Source organism: Mandrillus leucophaeus, unplaced genomic scaffold, assembly GCF_000951045.1.
Source record: "Mandrillus leucophaeus isolate KB7577 unplaced genomic scaffold, Mleu.le_1.0 Scaffold276, whole genome shotgun sequence".
NCBI lineage: Eukaryota > Metazoa > Chordata > Mammalia > Primates > Cercopithecidae > Mandrillus > Mandrillus leucophaeus.
The window spans coordinates 3,320,042-3,338,681 of NW_012102876.1; the positions used below are offsets into that span (position 1 = coordinate 3,320,042).

At 45.3% G+C, this 18,640-nt stretch overlaps 1 protein-coding gene across 1 annotated transcript in view; it reads left to right on the forward strand.

Annotated features, from left to right (window-relative positions):
- The window catches only part of ME3 (malic enzyme 3, NADP(+)-dependent, mitochondrial), a 216,336-nt gene that overhangs the window by 162,687 nt on the left and 35,009 nt on the right, over positions 1–18,640 (forward strand). Inside the window, exon 6 of the mRNA XM_011984908.1 lies at positions 2,870–2,973. Coding sequence (XP_011840298.1) covers positions 2,870–2,973 — 104 coding nt within the window. The remainder of the gene's footprint in view (positions 1–2,869; positions 2,974–18,640) is intronic.

Sequence of the window (18,640 nt, forward strand, 5' to 3'; positions counted from 1 at the left end):
TAATCTCTTACGAATTTGTCCAGGTGATTGCAAAGTCTTAAAACCACCAATTTTAATTACTGCCTAGCTATTCATCATGTTACTCTACTATCATTTATCATTTCTTCTTTCTGGATGTTTGATGCTTCTAAGTGGCTTTTGATGGTCACTTTGAAGGTAGCATGTGGAAGGGTGGGCACCATGTATACACCACTTTCACCCTTTAGGTCCCCCCCACTGACACACACATGCACATACCGCTACCAGTGAAGAATCCTAAACAGTTTCAAGGGTGTCCAATCCAGGGGATTAGGAGAGGGAGAGAAGAGGCCAGGATCCACCATCTTTCTAAACGTAAACCTGTGGTATCTTTGACAAAGTGCTAAATCCACCTCAGATCTTATGTGTACCCAAGATTTGGGGTGAAGGATTAACAGATATTTCCTGTTCTTTTCTGTCCCTTAAACTACACCCTCCCCCACACCTACTACAGTGATATCAAAGCAGTATGGACCCAGAGCAGTGTCCTTAAAAAGAAAAATTGATTCTTGTTGGTATGCAGAAGAGCCACCCATACAGCACGACTGAGTGCTTAAGACCATAGACTCTGGACCCAACAGCCTAGCTTTGAATCCTGACGCCTGCACTTACGAGTCCAAGGTCTTAAGCAGGCTGCTTCACCTCTCTGAGTCTTGTTGCCTCTTTAAAAATGGGGGAAATAGATGTGTGAGAGAGGTGCTGGGTAGACGCCTGTGAAGAATAAAGGGGGAGGGAGTGGGGCCTTCAGACTGTAGTACAGGTCAGACACCTGTGAAGGGAGAGCAGGAGGGAGTGAGGACTGAGTAAGAGAGCCCAGGGAGAGTCTCCCCAGCTCCGTCAGGCCAGTGGGAAATTCCTGCCCCAGCAGAGTCTCAGTTGGGCAGGAATGGTTTCCCCCAGCCCCCCTCCATGCTCAATCATTAAGCAATCCAAGGAGAGTGTACAAGCTGAAGGCTGTCCACCAATTGCCCTCCGTCAGCAGGTTCCCTTAAGATAGTTCGGAGCCACACACCTCCATGGCTGATACGTCCTCACTGGGTTAAGTAAAGCACTCAGGGCAGTACGTGCCACATTGGAGGCACTGTGAAAGCTAAAATTGCTACCACTGTTTTATAGCATATATTATAATTCACCAAGCTCTTTCATATATATTTTTCCACTTGATCATCACAATCATCCCCATGCAGCCCATATTTTATCCCCACTTGATAGATGAGAATAAGGCATCAAGAGGCCCCATGACTTGCCCAAAGTCACACAGCTCACAGTGATGGAGGTGAGACTTGACTGTAAGCCCCCAAGGGCTGAGGGTCAGAGTGTAGGCCCACTGGTCCTTATCTTTGTATCTTTGTGTGCAGCAGCAGTTCAGATGAAGATGAAGATAACACAAAACCTTGTCCTCTAGGAATTTATATTTTTGGTGAGTTAGACAAAAAAGTAGATAATTCCAGGAAACTCTAACACATGGAATTACCTCCCATTTCCCAAATACACCAAGTATTTCCTCCTCTTGCCTCCAGCCCTCAACTTTTCTTTGTGCTGACTTCTCAGCCTTGAGGCCCACCTGCTGAAATCTGCCTATCTCTTCCTACCTGACCATTTTCTCCATGACACAATCCCAATCTGACCCCCAAGGGGAATTTCTTCACTCATCACTGTCCCAATAGCATATGACTGCTGTGATGGAAAGAGCTGCAGAAGGTCAGGTGGAGGGTCCCTGAACACAGGCTAGGTGTTAAGATGAGCATCTCTATTGAATTGAAATTCCTGGTTGTTTCATTCTATGCTTGTATCCCCAGGGCCCAGTACAATGTGAGGCACATGGTAGGTATTCAGTAAGATTTCAAGGAGGGAGGGAGAGAAGTAAAGAAGAGAAGAAGGGAGAGGAAAAGAGAGGAATGGAAAGGAAAGGAGGGTGGGTTGGTTTTCTAACGAGTCCAGACCAGGGACTCTGGATGCGACCCAATATTTCAATGCAGATGCTGCCTGAAGTCAGCTACAGTGGTTTTCAACCAGTGACAGTTTTGTCCCTAAGAAGACCTTTGGCAATGTCTCAAAACATTCATTTTTTCTTTTTTGTTTTTGTGTTTGTTTGTTTGTTTGTTTGAGACAGGGTCTCAATCTGTTGCCCCAGCTAGAGTGCAGTGGCACGATCATGGCTCACTGCAGCCTTGACCTCCCAAGGTCAAGTGACCCTCCCACCTCAGCCTCCTGAGAAGCTGGGACCAAAGGCACACACCACCATGCCCAGCTAACTTTTTAAAATTTTTTGTAGAGATGGGGTCTCACAGGACAGCCTCAAACTCCTGGGCTCAAGCAATCCTTCCACCTTGGCCTCCCAAAGTGCTGAGATTACAGGCGTGAGCCACCACATCAGGCCTTGAAGTCATTTTTGATGGCCACAACTGCGAGTGTTACTGGCATCTAGTGGCTAGAGGCCAGAGATGCTGATAAATATCCTACAGTGTGCACATCAGGCCTCACGTTAAAGAATTATCCCAGCCAAAATGTCAGTAATGCCACTGTTGAGAAATCCTGAAATAACCCTAAAACCTGTAGACGGAGGTTGAAAGACTGTGTCTGAGAGAGGCTTGCCTGGTTCAAAGCATCCATGGTTTCCAAATGAGGATCATCTGAGGGTCCAACCTCAATCACTGGCTTAGCCTCCAGACCCTTTCAGAAATGACACCTTGGGGGGTGAAGATCCAGTCAGCTTCCTACTCCTCCCTCTCCTCCCACCTTCTGGTTCTTCCCAATAATCCTGGATACTTGTTGGGGGAAAAAAAAAAAAAAAAAAAAAAACACGGGAACACTGGGAGTAGGCTTAGTCAATGGGTGCTGTCTGTTCCAGGAGCTGCTCAGAGACCCTCTGTACATTGGCCTGAAACACCAGCGTGTGCGCGGGAAGGCGTACGATGACTTGCTGGACGAGTTCATGCAGGCTGTGACAGACAAGTAAGTGGACCAGTCTGTCCCTTTTGAAAGAGGACTTTTAAGAGATGCCATGACTAAAGCCAACACTGGTTTTGGCCGATACACAAAGCAAAGGCAGTAGATGCATGCTTTCCCAGGTATTCTGAAAATTCTAACTTGACCCCTTGGAGTGATAAGACGGGATGCCAAATGGGCTCATTCTCTGAGAGAATCTCTGGGAGCAGAGAGGGGAGGGAATGAGAGAGTTGATGGCTGAAGGTTGTGATCTGGAGGTAGTTAAGTATCGTTTTCCCAGGAGAAAAAACCCCTTAGCCTGAGCTGTTTAGGGTTCTCAGCACAAGTAGGGTTGTTGCAAGTGATGGAGGAAAGATGTGTACCCTTCTGATGAAATGGTTTTGGAAGACAGCTTGTCACATTTGGTTATTTTCCACCTCTATGTGAGAACAAGGAAGTGTTAATGAGGCACTGTGGCAGACCACATGGGCTCTGGGCTTGCAAGATTCATGAGGTGTCATGTCTTCACTCGGGAAGCTTCACAATGCTGGCAGCTTCCACCCCGCTTGCCTGCCCCATCTGTCTGCCATCGTGGCCACCCGCTCACACTGCTGTGGCTGACGTGCCACTGGAATGGAGGCCTGATGACAGCCCTCATGCACCCATGTTTACTCTGAGAGAAAAGCTGATCAGGCCAGAGTTTCAGCAACTCAGTGGGCCTCTGAAGACAAAGCAGGTTCCCTTCTCACTTGCAAAGCTCCAGCCTTCTTGCTGCCCCAAGATTGCACAGGTTTGGCAGAGATGACCTGCCCATCCTTGGCGAAGTGCTCCCTTGCCCAAGCTCAGCCTCTCCAACCAGAGCAGCGGGCTGGAGCCCACAAACTGCACAAAGTCTCATCTGGGTGGGCTTTAGGGGTGGGCAAACTGTAATTTGACCTCTGACCCTTCCACTTTTCAGATATGTGACCTTGGGCAGGTTACTAAACTTTTCTGAGTCTCTTTATCTAGTTTCCTTATCTGGAGATAAGAAAAGAGTTTTGTTGGTGTTGTGTTTTGTTTTTTAAGATGAGAGCAAAATAATATTGTGGTTATTTAAGGTGGAAATGATCCCGTCGAAAGAGGAAATGAATGGTGGACTGTAGGATGGGGGGCAAAAGTCCTTAAGTAAGCAAGCAGGAAAAAGGATCCAGTGCACACCTGAAGAGCTTAGTCTGAAAATCATCCACAGGGAGAAAGGGAAGGCAGAATACTGGTCACTGATGGGGCAGGTGGGTAGATGCGTGGTGGGAGTGAGGGAGGAGTCCCATCTGCTTGAAGACAAGGTCATTGGCATAGAGTGAGGATGGGGAGGTTTAAGGATAGAGGAAGTGGGACCTAGTTATCTATGAGACTGGGAGAATGTCCGGACTGGGAAGCTGGATCATGATCACCAGGCAGCTCTCTGGGCCCCCTTGGGGTTACTGTTTATGAATTTAACTTAAGCTAGTTAACCTGTTTCTGTGTTTTCTGAAGCCAAGTTCAACTGTCTTGGTCCAAGGGCAGGAAGACAAAGAGAGCAGGGTATACTCAGGGTTGGGGATTTTGCCAGGCAAGAGAAAATGGGAAAGAGCAAGGAGTTGAGAGGGAATGGTTATAATTGTGTCATGAGCTCCAGGCTGGGTAAAATGGGAGAGAATGGGAAGATGTGGTAGAGGGGAGGGACAAGGGACAGTGAAAGGGTGAGCAATGGATAATAACTCCTGGTGAGGTTTAGAAACTGTTGAATTGGATGATAGGTGGAATAAGCTGGAAAGAAAGGAAGTGGTGATCAGAAAGTTAGATGTTTGCAGCTAAGATTATGGAGGAAGGGCTGCTATTGGGATGTGGCCACTAAATAAAGCAAATTCAAGGGTCAGCTGCATTAATAGAGACATAGCATCTAGGACAAAGGAGACGAATGTCGCACTTCATTCTCTCCCTTTCAGAAATCCTGAATACCACATCCAGTGCTAGAGAAGCTACACTGAGGCTTAAAAATTACCTAAAATGCCTCTGGAGCGTGCAATAACCATGATAGTGAAGAGAACCAAAAGCTGAGCCTGGTAGAGAGAAGACTCAGAGACTGCTCTGTCTATATCAGGGACGTGCTAGCACCTCCAGATTCTAAAAGCTCTTCTTTCAGAAGAGAATTGGACTTGTTTGTATATATTTACTTGGAGAAGAACCAATTGGTGGAATGCTAAAGGAAGCAGTTTTCAGCTCAAAATAAATCAGAGCTGTCTCACATTGCACTGGACCGTCTGTGGGAATGAGTTCCCTGTCACAGAAGAGTTCAAGGATAGGTTGCATGGCTTATTTGTGGTGATACTGTAGGAAGGAATTCAAGCATCAGATGTTCTTTAAACTGCCTTCCTACCCCAGTATTCTATTCTAACCTCTTAAAAAATCCTCTGTAGCCAGCCGGATAGGTATTATTATTCCCATTTTATGCAAGAGAAAACTGAGACTCAGAGAGGCCAAGTTAGCTATCTCAGGTCTCACAGTACCTGTCGGGACTACAAGCTGAACCCAGGACTACTGACTCCAAGTACAGACTCTTTCTACAATGCTGTGTCACCTGTGGATGAAAAGAGAAGGGAATGAAATTGGCTTTGAAAGCCCACTTTTTGCTTCCTGTTGCCAGGGTTCACTGCTTATCTAATGAGTCAGTAATCATTCTGTGATTCCCCAAAGAAAAGTATTGCTATTCGTGTGAGAAGGTTACATAAACTAGGATGTAAGAAGCTGTGCAAATTATCATCAAAATCAGTTCACAGTTTTACAGACACACACAGGCAGTCCGGGGCGGGGAGGGGGGATCCTTGGGGAGGGGCATGCGTCAGCCAACAGGAATGTGTCCTTAAACAGAAAAGATGATGGATTGATGGTGGTTGTTTTGACTTTCTAATAAGCTATAGCAGATGTTTCTGTGGATACTGTAGGTGAGGAATGAGCTGGTCTGCCCAAGCACTCTTGGGAATACAGTAGCTCCAGGACAGAATGCCCGGCCTGGGGATGAGTCAGGAGTTCCAAAGTCAAACACAACGTATTTTAAGAAAGAACCTTGGGAAATGTTGACTCCTGCTTTCAACATCCTCATCTCTGTCCAAACATCCTGCTAATAAAAAGCTCCACCTTCCTACCCCTACCCACTAATGGGGTGTATGTTAAGATTTTTTGGCCTGAAATAAACTTACTATGGCTCAGTTCCTGTCATGGAGCTTGGCCACTGAGAAGAACCTTCCAGGACAGAAGGAATCTCAATTTAAGTCTGTGAACCACAGCAAGAGACAGCTGGGAGTGTCCTTCTCAAAGCAGAGACAAAGACTGATGGCAAGGACTGACTGCCCCACTCTTCCTGCCATGCAGTGGATGAGTGCATTGTACCCAAGCACCACCTCCTGCTGCCACAAGTTTTCCCTGACAGCTTCCATTCACATTTTTCATTTCTGTTACTTACAGTAGAATGGATGGGAATTGACTGTATTTTAAGTTTGCACCTGGAGCCCTAGTTCTGTCTGATAAATGTCCTGGGCTGGACAGAAGCTTGATGTCATCAGCAGCTTTGGCCTTTAGGCAGACCAGGAAAGGAAACCACCTGCTCCTTCCCTACTTCCCAAACCCTAAATACAGGGATTCTTAAGCTGCTTAGATTAGAGTGTTAAAGAAGGGAAATAATAAAAAAGCTTACTTTTTAAAAAGTCATCTACTTTTTAGCTCTAGGAAAAATTCTTTTTTTTTTTTTTAGTCTCTCTATTTTTTTATCTCCGTGCATTCATTCATTCTCTCTCCCTCTTTCTCTCCTCTCACCATAATCACACACACACACATAATCCCTGAGATACATACCATATTGGAAGTCACAATTTCACTATTAGTGCTCTTTGTAGAAAGTTCTAGTTTTCAGAGAAATTCAGACAGCCATGGGCCTCTCTGATATCTGGAGCCAGTTAACACAGGCCCACCCCTTAATGTTACCTTCCACACTTGATGTGAGCCCCTGTCCTTCCGGAGCCAACCCCGCTTGCTCCAGCATTCATTCTCTGTGTCACTTCAACCTAAATGAGACTCCTCCCATTCCATCTCTCCTCTGCTACTCATCCCACTTGTTTCTACCCTTACATTTGGAGGGCTACCCTAAAGGTTTCTGTTCAAATATATGTGCTGTCAAAATGACTAGATGTCTCTACTGCGCCCTGATCAGATTTACAGGGATCAAAGGAATTGTTACTTGTCAGGCCTTTGTGCAGAGCAGAGCACCAGAGTTAAAGCTAAAAACAAGGAGATGAAATTCCAAGACTGTTCACTTGCCTCTTGATCTGTGGTGTCAAGGAACACATCTACTGTTTCTTTTGCTGTATAACAAACCATCCCAAATCTTAGTGGCTTAACATTTTATTTGCTCTTGATTCTTGGAAGCTGAACTGACTCAGCTGGAGTGGTTCTTCTCCTGTTCTTGCCAATGGTCAGACATACTGCTGCTTTCAGCTGGCTAACTAGCTGGGAGCGGGCTCAGCTTGGACACTGGAAAGGTTGGGCTCCTCTGTCTCTCCATTGAGTCTTAGGGTCTCTCTTTCACATGGCCTCTTCTCTTCACAGGATAGCTGAACTTTTTATGTGACAGTCTAGGGTTCCTAAGAACACAAGAGTGGAAGCTGCCAGGCCTTCTTAAGGATGAGACCTGGAACTGGCACAGTCTAACTTCCACCACATTATACTGGTTGAAGAAAATCATAGGTCCATACTAGATTCCAAGGGAGGAGGTTATACAAGGAAATAAATACTAGGAGGCATGGTGCATTGGGGGCCACCAGTGTCAGAGACTGCCACGCCCCATCTAGACTGGGGGGGTTAAGGAATGGGGCAGCCCTCACTATAGGAGGGCATGAGAAAAGAATAACTCAGTTATGCAGATAAGCAGGGAAATGGTGTATAAAATCAATAAGCATATCTACCTAGTACCTGCTGTATACCAGACACTGAGCCAGGCATAGTGAGCAATACACACAGAAATAAGCAGTCCTCCTCTCAAAGAGCTAAATAGTCAAAAATATTTCGTATGTATCTATTGAAGTTTAGATAACCTGAGACTCTACACTTTCTTAACCTCTAAGTGTCCATGTAAGTCTGGAGCTCAAGAAGAGTTCTGGGGCAGAAACATAAAGTTGGGAGTTGCCAACCCATAGATAGTATTAATATCAAGGGAATGATCGAGTTTCCCCAAAGAGAAGAGAAAAGAATATGACTCACCATGGTTTTCTGAACTGTGTCCTATGGATAACTGCAAGTCAAAGTGCCCAACAAATTTTAGGACTAGACTAGGATATTGTTGGTAAGAATGGCAAGGAGGATAAAAGGTTTCATTCCTTGTGCCAGCTCTGATTGCTTAGGACTCTGAACCTCTCTGGGTTCAACAGGGATGAGTGTCATGGTTGATTAGCAATGTCTGCCCTGAGCAGGGAATAAGGGGTGGCAGCACTGTGCTATCCTTTACCCTCCTTGGAGCTGTGAGGAGCCTTGTGACCTAAGTATCTGTGACTCTGTGAACACTCATGCCGGCTGGTCCTGCGACTCCCACAGCTAAATAGCAACTCCAAGGCTAAAGGAGCCTCTGGGTTATTTTTCTCCAGGTGTTCAGGATATTTCAAGAGCTAAAGTAGGCCTCTATTTTAGTCCACATGAAGCTGCAGCTGCTTCTTCTGAGTTACAAAAACATGCAGGAATATGCTCTCTTGGGTACACTCCACCCCCACACCCACTCCCAATCCACTCTGGGGCAAAGCAGTGGGTCTAATAAAAGTAGGCATGCTAATACTGACCTATGGTTCCTAAATCTGGCTTTGCTTCTGAGTCATCAAGGAAACTTGTCAAGAATACAGACTTCAGGCTCCTATGCCACAGAAGGCCTGGGTTGAGACCCGGACATCTGTATTTTTGAAGCTGTCCTAATGATTCTCATAGGGCTGTGCAAAGACTGAAATTTGAGAAACTCTTCGGCTGAGCAGTGGCTCACACCTATAATCTCAGCACTTTCGGGGGCCAAGGTGGGAGGATTATTTGAGGCCAGGAGTTCAAGACCAGCCCAGGCAACATAGTGATACCTCCGTCTCTCCAAAAAACATAAAGAAAAAAGAAATCAGCTGGATGTGGTGGCACTCCCTTTTATTGCCAGCTACTTAGAAAGCTGAAGCAAGAGGATCACTTAAGCCCAGGGGTTCAAAGCTGCAGTGAGCTATGATGATACCACTGCACTCCAGCGTAGGCAACAGAATGATACCCCGTCTCTTAAAGAAAATAAAATAAAAAGAGAAACTAATGGACCACATCCCCAGAAGAGGCATCTTGTGTGGCCCCAGCTCCTCCCACTTTCAGAGCCAGACTGAAACCCAAGGTGAGGGTGTAAGGACCAGTACACGGAGACTTTCCACAGTTTTATCAGCAGGGACCTACATTAGGAAAGACCCAGCATGTTCTCTGGGCTCACCCTGTCATGGAGGTCTACCTTGCAATACACCTACCTACAGCTCTGGCAGCTTCCTGTTAGTCTGGAAACTTCCCAAGCAAGGCTGTGCCCATTGTTTCTGCTGGAATCGCCTTTGCCCTGAGGAATTTCAGCTGCTTTCATGCGGGGAATAATTGCAGTTCTACAAGTGGGGAAAGCACTCACACATCCAGATAGCCCCGCCCCGAAGACACGTCATGGGCAAGAATCAGGCCTGCCTTTCCCCACAAGCAGGCACATGCTGGGCCCGATTCCCCACAAAGTGCCTTGACTTCATGACAGTGAAACTTCCTGCTTGAGAAGTTTCTGGACAGTGAGCTTGGAAGAGGGAGATGGCAAATTCATTAGTTAGGTAAAGACAGTGGTGACTGCCTTGTTTGGGGAATTTCTTCTAAAAGGCTTCCTGTGAAAGTACACAAATCATATCACCTTTCCAAAAAATATGCCTATTTGGGAATTTGACTCTTCAAACTGGAAAGGTATACTTATCCCATGAGGGAATGCATTTTGCCAGCAAAGAGATAGAAACAGTAGGTACTACAACCAGAACTCTGGGAACTAACTTTATTTTCATAACTGAGGTGAGAAAACTCATCATAGAAGCTTGAAGCAGCACTAACAAAGCATGTATCTGATCATACATTTCCAGTGCTTCTGAATAATGACTACATATCCAGCATTCTACTAGGCACTGTAATGAGATTCAAAAAAAATAAAAGACATCAGCTAGGCCAGGCACGATGGCTCATGCCTATGATCCCAGCAATTTGGGAGGCTGAGGCAGGTGCATCACTTGAGGTCAAGAGTTCAAGACCAGCCTGGCCAACATGGCAAAACCCCATCTGTACCAAAAATACAAAAAATAATTAGTCAGGTATGGTGGCATACACCTGTAGTCTCAGCTACTCAGGAGACTGAGGCACAAGAATTGCTTGAACCCAGGAGGTGGAGGTTGCAGTGAGCCGAGATGGCACCACTACACTCCAGCCTGGGCGACAGAGTGCAACTCCATCACAAAAAAAAAGAAAAAAAAAATGACATCAGCTGTGTCCTCAACAACCTTACCATCCTTCCAAGAAGACATTTTTGAATAGAAAATAATTAGGGAAGAGTTAAGTATCCAACTATTTGGTGTTGACCCTCAGTTCAATGGAAATTCAGAGATGGGGCAATCAGGGATGATTGGGAAGAAATGAAAGTTGTATAAATTTAGGGCCTAATTCAAGTAAGCAGCAGGAGAAAAAATGATGTTCCATAGAGAAGGTATATCATGAGAAAAGCAAGAACACAAGAAAAGCAATGAATATGCAGGGAAGGCAATGAGTATCTAGAAGAATGGCCCAACTAGAGATGAATGTTTAGTGGTTTGAAATAAGGTTAAATAAGAATGGTGCTGGCTACATCTATTATTTAGGTTTCTCCAGAGTAACAGAACTAATCGGATATCAGGTATTTAGATAGATGAGAGTGGATTTATTATGAGAATTGGCTAACATGATTATGGAGGCAAAGAAATCCCATGATACGGTATCTGCAAGTGAGAACCAGGGAAGCCGGTGGCATAGCTCAGTATAAATCCAAAGTGGGGTCATTGGTGCACATCCTGGAGTCAGAAGGCTAAAGAGTCTGGAGTTCTGATGCCCAAGGGCCAGACAAGATGGGTGTTCCAAATTCAGAAGAGAGAACAAATTCACCCTTCCTCTGTCTTTTTGTTCTATCTGAGTCACCAATCAATTGGATGATGCCTGCCCATATTGGGTGAGGGTGACTCTTCCTTATTCAATTCACTAATACAAATGCCAGTCTCTTCCAGAAGCACCCTCACAGACATACCCAGAAATAATGCTTTACCAGCAAGTGTCCCCTAAACCAGCCAAGTTGACACCTAAAATTAACCATCACACTATGATAGGCCTTGAAATCCAGGCAAAAGGTCATGATTATTAGAGCTCAAAAGTGGGAAGAGCTACAGTCATCTAATCCAGTGGTTTTTCAACCAAGCTTCCCTGGGTCCCAGGACTCCAAAGAAGCATATCAGGAGTGCTAGAAATGAAATACTTTCCACCAACCATAAAAAATTTAAACCACTTGAAGAAACACTTTATTGTTTTTCATTGCCTTCTATATCTGGTTTCTGCTCAATATTTTATTAAAAAATTATTCTGCTAAAAATGTTTGAAAATTACCAATCCACTATTGGGACTTGATGTAGTGAGCAACAGGGAGCCATGGTAGGTTCTTGAGTAACAAAAGTATTGTATTAAAATTGACAAGATGTGGGAAGAGATTAGAAGCAGAACCCATAACAATGCCCCAATTCAAATTCTGCCTTCCCTAGGGAAATCTACTCTGACCAGCCTGGCCTTAAACTCTTGCCCTGACTGTAATCTTACTGGCTGTATAATTCATTTGCTAATTAATCATGCTCTGCTTTGTGACACTGCTTCTAAAATGGCCTATTGCTTTTCTTTAAACTTTTTTTTTTGGTCTTTAGGCTTTCATTGTCAGAGCAGAGATTGGGCAAAGATGTGTCTGGACTGTTGTAGAAAGGTTCAAGAACCAGCATGGATGGCCTTTATAGATCATTCCTACCTCAGGTCCTATGACTCAGTAACATCTCTACCAATGGTAGTTCCTAGGAAGCGTGGCTTTACTCATGGAGTAAATGGTGAAGGTGGGAGTTGGTTGATTGGTGGGTGGTCAAAAGTCCACACCAAGCTAGCTACCAATTAGAATAGACTGAAGGCTGTGAATCTGACCACATCGGAGGAAGCACAGAGGAAGGAACTTTGGAACTCATTCTGGCTTGTCTTGACCCTGAAGAAGCTGAATAGTTTCCCAGTTTCAGCCTGATATGGCTCATTGTTGACAGTCAAACTCCTCCATGTTCTCAGCAGAACAAGAGCCAGGTTTTGCATGGTGACAAACTCCCATGTGCGCAAGGAATCTATCCTGGGTCACAGGCTAGCAGACTGTATCAAAATGCATACTAGCACCCAACTCTCTAGGACCTTTTCACTTCCATCGCACCAAGCAGACTGCATACTTGAGTGAGTTTGCAGTTCACTAGCTAAGGTCTGGCTCAGGACTGAGGCCAAAATGTGCTGGAAGCAGCTCACCGCCTGGGGATATGATTCAATGACACTAGCTGGCTATTTCCTTTTCATTTTCTCTTAGCAGCCTGATTTTATCGCTTGGTATCAAGAATAGGAACAAAATCATTCCCAGACCTGAAGCTTTTAGATTGTGGCAGAAGAGATGAAGGAATATAAGGGTCTTATGGTGGCAGGGAGTGGGGATCTGATTTCTCTTAATGAATAAGTACCAATAATAACAATAATAACCCTTATTTATTTAATTGTTTACCATAAGCAGACACTAATATAAGCACTTCACACAACATTAACTTGTCTAATTCTCACAACAACTGTATGAGATGGGTACTATTATTCACTTTATTTTAAGAGATGAAGAAACTGAAGTTTACAAAGAACAAGTACCTCATCTAAGAAAGGGGACTCTAATTAAGACCCTACCCACTAACTGCAGTTGTTAAAAGCATGAATTCTAGAGCTAGACTGCCTGAGTTCCAACCTTTTATTAACAAGCTACTTACTCACACTTCTCAACAAGCGACTTAATTCATCTGTGCCTCAGTTTCCTCCTCTCTAAAATGCATTTTTAAGACTGGTAGAGCATTTATGATGGATAAATGAGGCCATCCATGTAAAATGTTTAACATACACCTGAGTGATAGTAAAAAAATCATGTTTGCTATTATTATTAATTTAGGCAGTTTCCAAAGCCACCCTCCTTTAGGCAGCGCTTCAGTGTGCCCACATTCCTGCATTCATGTTTGAGTTAATATATCCATTCACATGTCTACCACTGCTGTCCGTAATCCCTCACCCATCCCTCCCCTTCATTCCAATATTACTTTCTTCTCTTCCCCAGTGCTAAACCTAGGAAGGAAAAAACAAAAACAAAAACAAAACAGCCCTAGGTGTGATCCATTTCCATTTTAGATCCCTGGTATGTGCAATTAGTAAATGCTCGGTCTTCATCCCCACCCCCAACATACACCTATTCAGTTTGGTTCTCCCTCCTCCAGTGGGCGGTGTTGTGTAAATTCATGTGTACATAGAGGTGAGCAGTATGGTCCGTGTGTTCCTGGGGTTGAGGTGTTCTTATATTGTTTTGCAGCTGTTTGAAGCTGAGTGTTACTTGGGCCTTTCAAACTCACCACTCAGAGGGAGTCACCCCCTCAAGTAACCGAACATCTTTTCATGAGACACATTTCTCAGTATAGAAATGAGAAACAGAAGCTTGCCCAACAGAAAGCTGCAAAATTGCTCTGAGATCACCTACTAATACTGACCTATTCAGAGGCTCCGCATATAGCAGCCTTGTACTTTGCCCTCAGAGCTGGAAGGATGCCTTTGATGGCTCCAACTCCCACCCCTCTTCCTATTGCTCCTTAAACGTGTTGTCTTTGTTACAGTGGCAGAGGCTTCGTGCTTGCTATTTCCCCAGCCTTGAATGTCCTTTCATTTTCAGGGTTGTTTCCATCTCATCATTCAGGCCTGCAGCTATCTCCACAGCAGGCAAGGTCAAGTGTGGAAGTCCGTACAAGACAGGATGTTAGAACCAAGTGTCCTGCCAAAAGCTTAGCTGAGACTCTGTAGCTCCAAGCTTCTCCTGTTGGTTTTAACACAACAGATGCAAAGAAAAACCCCTAGGCATATAGCATCCAGACTACAAAGGAAGTTTGAGGATTTTATTTTAATTTTAAAAGATTGTGAAAAGCTGTTAGCTCTAAGCCCTGACTGCAATGTTTCACAGGGGTGTTCACATTCTGAGTCCCCCTCAGCATAGCGGGTCACTGCTCAGTTTTCTTTATATATATACTAAAAATTAGGAATGCCTTCTGTGGTTCAATCTGTATCTTAGCATTCTCATTTTCCCACTGGATTCAGCCTAGGACTTGAATCTCGCATTCTTGGAATATCTGAGCAAGAAACAATCCACTCATTTGGTTCAGTTTCCTCACTTTTTAGATGAGGAAACTGAGACTCAAAGAGAACATTATTTCCCCAAGGCCAGATAATGAGAAAAGCTGTGGGCAATTAAGGAAAACCTATCCAATTATGTGCCCTCCTTCACGTAATTCGTGAAATTTCCTCCAAATTTTCATTCAGGCTATATTTATCATGTGCCTTCCCTGTGCCCCACAATGTGCCCAATACAAATGTATTAGTTCCTTCTCACATTATTATAAAGAAATACCTGAGACTGGGTAATTTACAAAGAAAAGAGGTGTAATTGGCTCATGGTTCTGCAGGCTTTACAGGAAGCATGGTGCCAACATCTGCTCAGCTTCTAGGGAGGCCTCAGGAAGCTTACAATAATGGCAGAAGGCAAAGCGGGAGAAGGTATATCACATGGTGAAAACAGAAACAGGAGAGCGAGGGGGGAGGTACTATGCGCTTTTGAACAACCACATCTCATGACAACTCACTATCATGAGGACAATACCCAGAGGGATGGTGCTAAACCATTCATGAGAACTCTGCCCCCATAATCCAATCACTTCCTCGCAGGCCCCAACTCCAACATTGGGAATTACATTTCAATATGAGAGTTGGGTGGCAACACAAATCCAAACTCTATCAACAAAGAAAAGACTTGTCCTGAAGAATTCAATTTTCCCTGTGATTATAACATGGACACATAAAGTCACCAGAAAAATAATATAAGACCACATTCAGTTATTTGTTTTCCTATTTATTCACGTATTCATCCATCCATTTATTCACTCATTTATTGAACATAGCAGGAAGTCAGAAATAGACTTTGCTGTCAAGGAATTTATAAACTACAAGAGAAATTCCCAAATAATTACTGCTGGGTTTGCATAGATTTAATGTGTATGCAGCCAATGGTCCTGCCTGCAGTGTTAATCAAGGCTGATAAAGGGCATAAGGTGGTCAAAAGATCTGAGACATTTACTTGGACTTTAAAAGTCATGACTTTATTCCCAGGAAAGCACTAGTAACTGAACAGAACACTCAGAGTGGGCCTCATTAATCAAAGAACCTTCATGGAGGACACCCGTGGCCTCATGCCAACCTGATATGCACAATCTAAGGACAAATATGGGCTGACATAAATGCTGAAGCCCCCAAGCCAACCAGTGGGTTGGTGGCCAAGAAAAGTGCATGGGCTTTATAAGCAGGAGGTTGAGGAGTGAGTTGCCATGCCCTAGAGGAAAACCTCTGTGCTGCCACTGACCTTTGGGAGGTTGAGAGGTCAGCAGGTCAGCCACCACCCCCTCCCCAGCACTGAGAGTTCTGGCGCCATTTGGTGTACTTGCCCCGGAACTCAGACAAACAGGGAAAATCAGGAGGAAAGCCAAGCTGTTCCTGAGTGTTTTCTGTCTGGCCAGGACTTGCCGTCAGAGCCGTGACTGAGGAATGGCCACATTATCCCGGGACTTTTCCTTAGAAGTTACTGCTTCCTGTGACTATGTTGCGAGTCAATGGGAGTTTTCCCCCTTAGGCCAGAATCCCAGTCACAGGAGCCCGCCAGTCTGGCTGCCAGACCCCAGCACACCAGGGAATCTCCCAGTCTGGGAGCTGGGAAGGGAAGGGCCTCCTCAGCGGTCCACCCTCACATCGTGGGCTGAAATCCCTTCCACGACTTCCATGCCAAGTGGAGCTCCAGTGACCATGGACTCACCTCCAGTGACCAGCAATCTCTTTCCAACCAGTGTTTGAAATCTCTGCCTTATATGGCACTGGAATCTGTGTCCTTCTGACTTCCACCCATTGGCTCTGCTTTTGCCTCAAAGCCATACAAAATCAATCTGCTTAAGTCCTTGTCCACAGACGATCGTTTCTATGACTGAAGATAACCATTATGCCCAATTCCACTTGCCCTTCTCAGGCTCCGTATTCCCTCTTTCTCCAATCCACGGTATCCAGCTTTTTCACCCATGGAATAGATTCCCTGTCATCCTTGTGAATCCCTCCCCAAACCCTGACCCCCTCTTCTCATTCCCACCCCCAGTAGAATAAGTCACTCCTCATGAAAGTCTGTGGCAGAGTTGTGCAGTGATGGCCTTTTATCTGTCCTATGGTATCTGACTGTGTCTTCTTCCCGTTCTAACTGCGCTCTAGCCCCCACCTCCTCCCAGCTCCTCAGGATCTCGCCAGCCCTGTCATCTCTCATCTCCCCTCCATCCAGACTCCTGTATCTCATATGTACACCTCCCATCCCCAAAATAAATTCACCCTTCAGTCCCACTTCCCCCAATGGCTGTCACCCTACCTACTTCACAGCCAAGCTTCTTGAAATTTGTGATGACTGACATTTCCTCCCCTTCTATTTTCAGTTTAACCCCATGCCAGATGATTTCCTCCCTTCCACTCCACCAAAAGTGGTCTGTGAAGGTCACCAATGATACTCTAAACAATGACTCCAATGGACACTTTGTGGTCCCTGTTTCACTTGACATATTGGCAGTATTTGATGCTCCTGACCACGGCCCATTGTGTGGCTCTGGTAGCAGCTGCTGTGTAGGCCCAACCTGCTCACTCTCCATGGCTGGACTTTCTTCCACTGCCTCTCTCTGCTCCATGGATGCAGGGTGTCCCGGGGTTGTGTCCTTGCCCTGCTCCCTGCTCCATGCACAGGTGCTGCCTGAGAACCCTCATCCAATGCCATGGCTTCAACTGCTCACAGTGCCCTGAGCTGCCTATTCCCCTCCCCTGACCTCATGTATAGCCCAGTGCTTCATGAACATGTTCATTAGGACATTCCACAGAACCTGGGACTCTTCATGTGCCAACCCCACCTTATCGAGTAAGTTTGCCTTTCTTTCCCTATCCCCAGCCTTGATAAGTAAAGGACTCCATCCTCTATCCTCTGCCCTTCCTGGGCTCCTCCTCCTCATTCATCTTTACATCTGGCCTATTATTAAATCCTGTCCTTAATAATCATTGCATCTGTGGACTCAGTGCCTACAGTGCGCAGGATTTTTATATACATTATCTCATTTAATTTGCACAACAGGACTGCAAGAGAGGTATTATTAGCCCACTATTATCAGTGAAGACTGCAATTTGTATCAAGTACCTTTCCTTAGGTCATGCATTTAGTAAGCGATGGAGCCACGCCTGTTTGATCTCAAAGCTCTCTCTGCTCTGCCACACTCTGCCTTTCCTCCAGGCTACTCTTTTCAATTCCTTAACATCTTTTACCCAGCTGCTTCTCTGCCTACGTGTCTACATTGCCTTATATTAATACCAGGACTTCACAATCTCTCACTGCAGTTCCATGCCTCCTTGTCTCCAGTCTGTCCTCCCAGCTGTCCATCCCATCATCCACTCTGCTGCCAGAATGAACTCCCTAAAACACATGCCACCTTCCTGTCTAAAGCCCTCAGTTGGTCCCCCTTGCCCTCCAGATTGCTTAGGCTCTTTACATGGACATGGAAAGGGGTGGCTCCTGGATTCCACCAAGGCTCATCTCTCCCCATCTTCAGCCTCCTCTGGCAAGATCCAACTCTGTATTTTCCTGCACCTCCAGGAAGGCACCATAGTCAGTCCTCTTGCATATGCTGTTCCCTCTCCTTGAGATGCCGTTCTCCCTCCTTCCATCCCCACCCATTCACAGTCTGTCTGGGAACCTCTGTTCTTCCTTCAAGCCCCACCTCCTAATCTCCTGCCCTGTGAAGCCCTCACTGCCTCTCCCCACTGCAGAGTTGCCTGCCCTCTTTGAGGATTCCCATGTACCTGGCACATATCTTTATTATTACTGCTGCCACAGAGTATTGCAACTGCTTTTTTGTTTTCTTGTGTCCCCATTCAACTGTGAAATCTGTGAGGTTTTAGCGAGTAGTACAGTCCCTTGTTCATAGTGGACACTTTGAAATGTTTGTTTTGTTTTGCTTTGTTTTTCTAAGAGATGGGTCTCACTATGTTACCCAGGCTGGCCTTGAACTTCTGGGCTCAAATGGTCTTTCCACCTTAGCCTCTTGAGTAGCAGGGATGACTGGTATGTAGCACCACATCAAGCATAATGTTTGTTGAGGGTGCATACAAGATGGCCGAATAGGAACAGCTCCAGCCTCCAGCTCCCAGCGTGAGTGACACAGAAGACGGGTGATTTCTG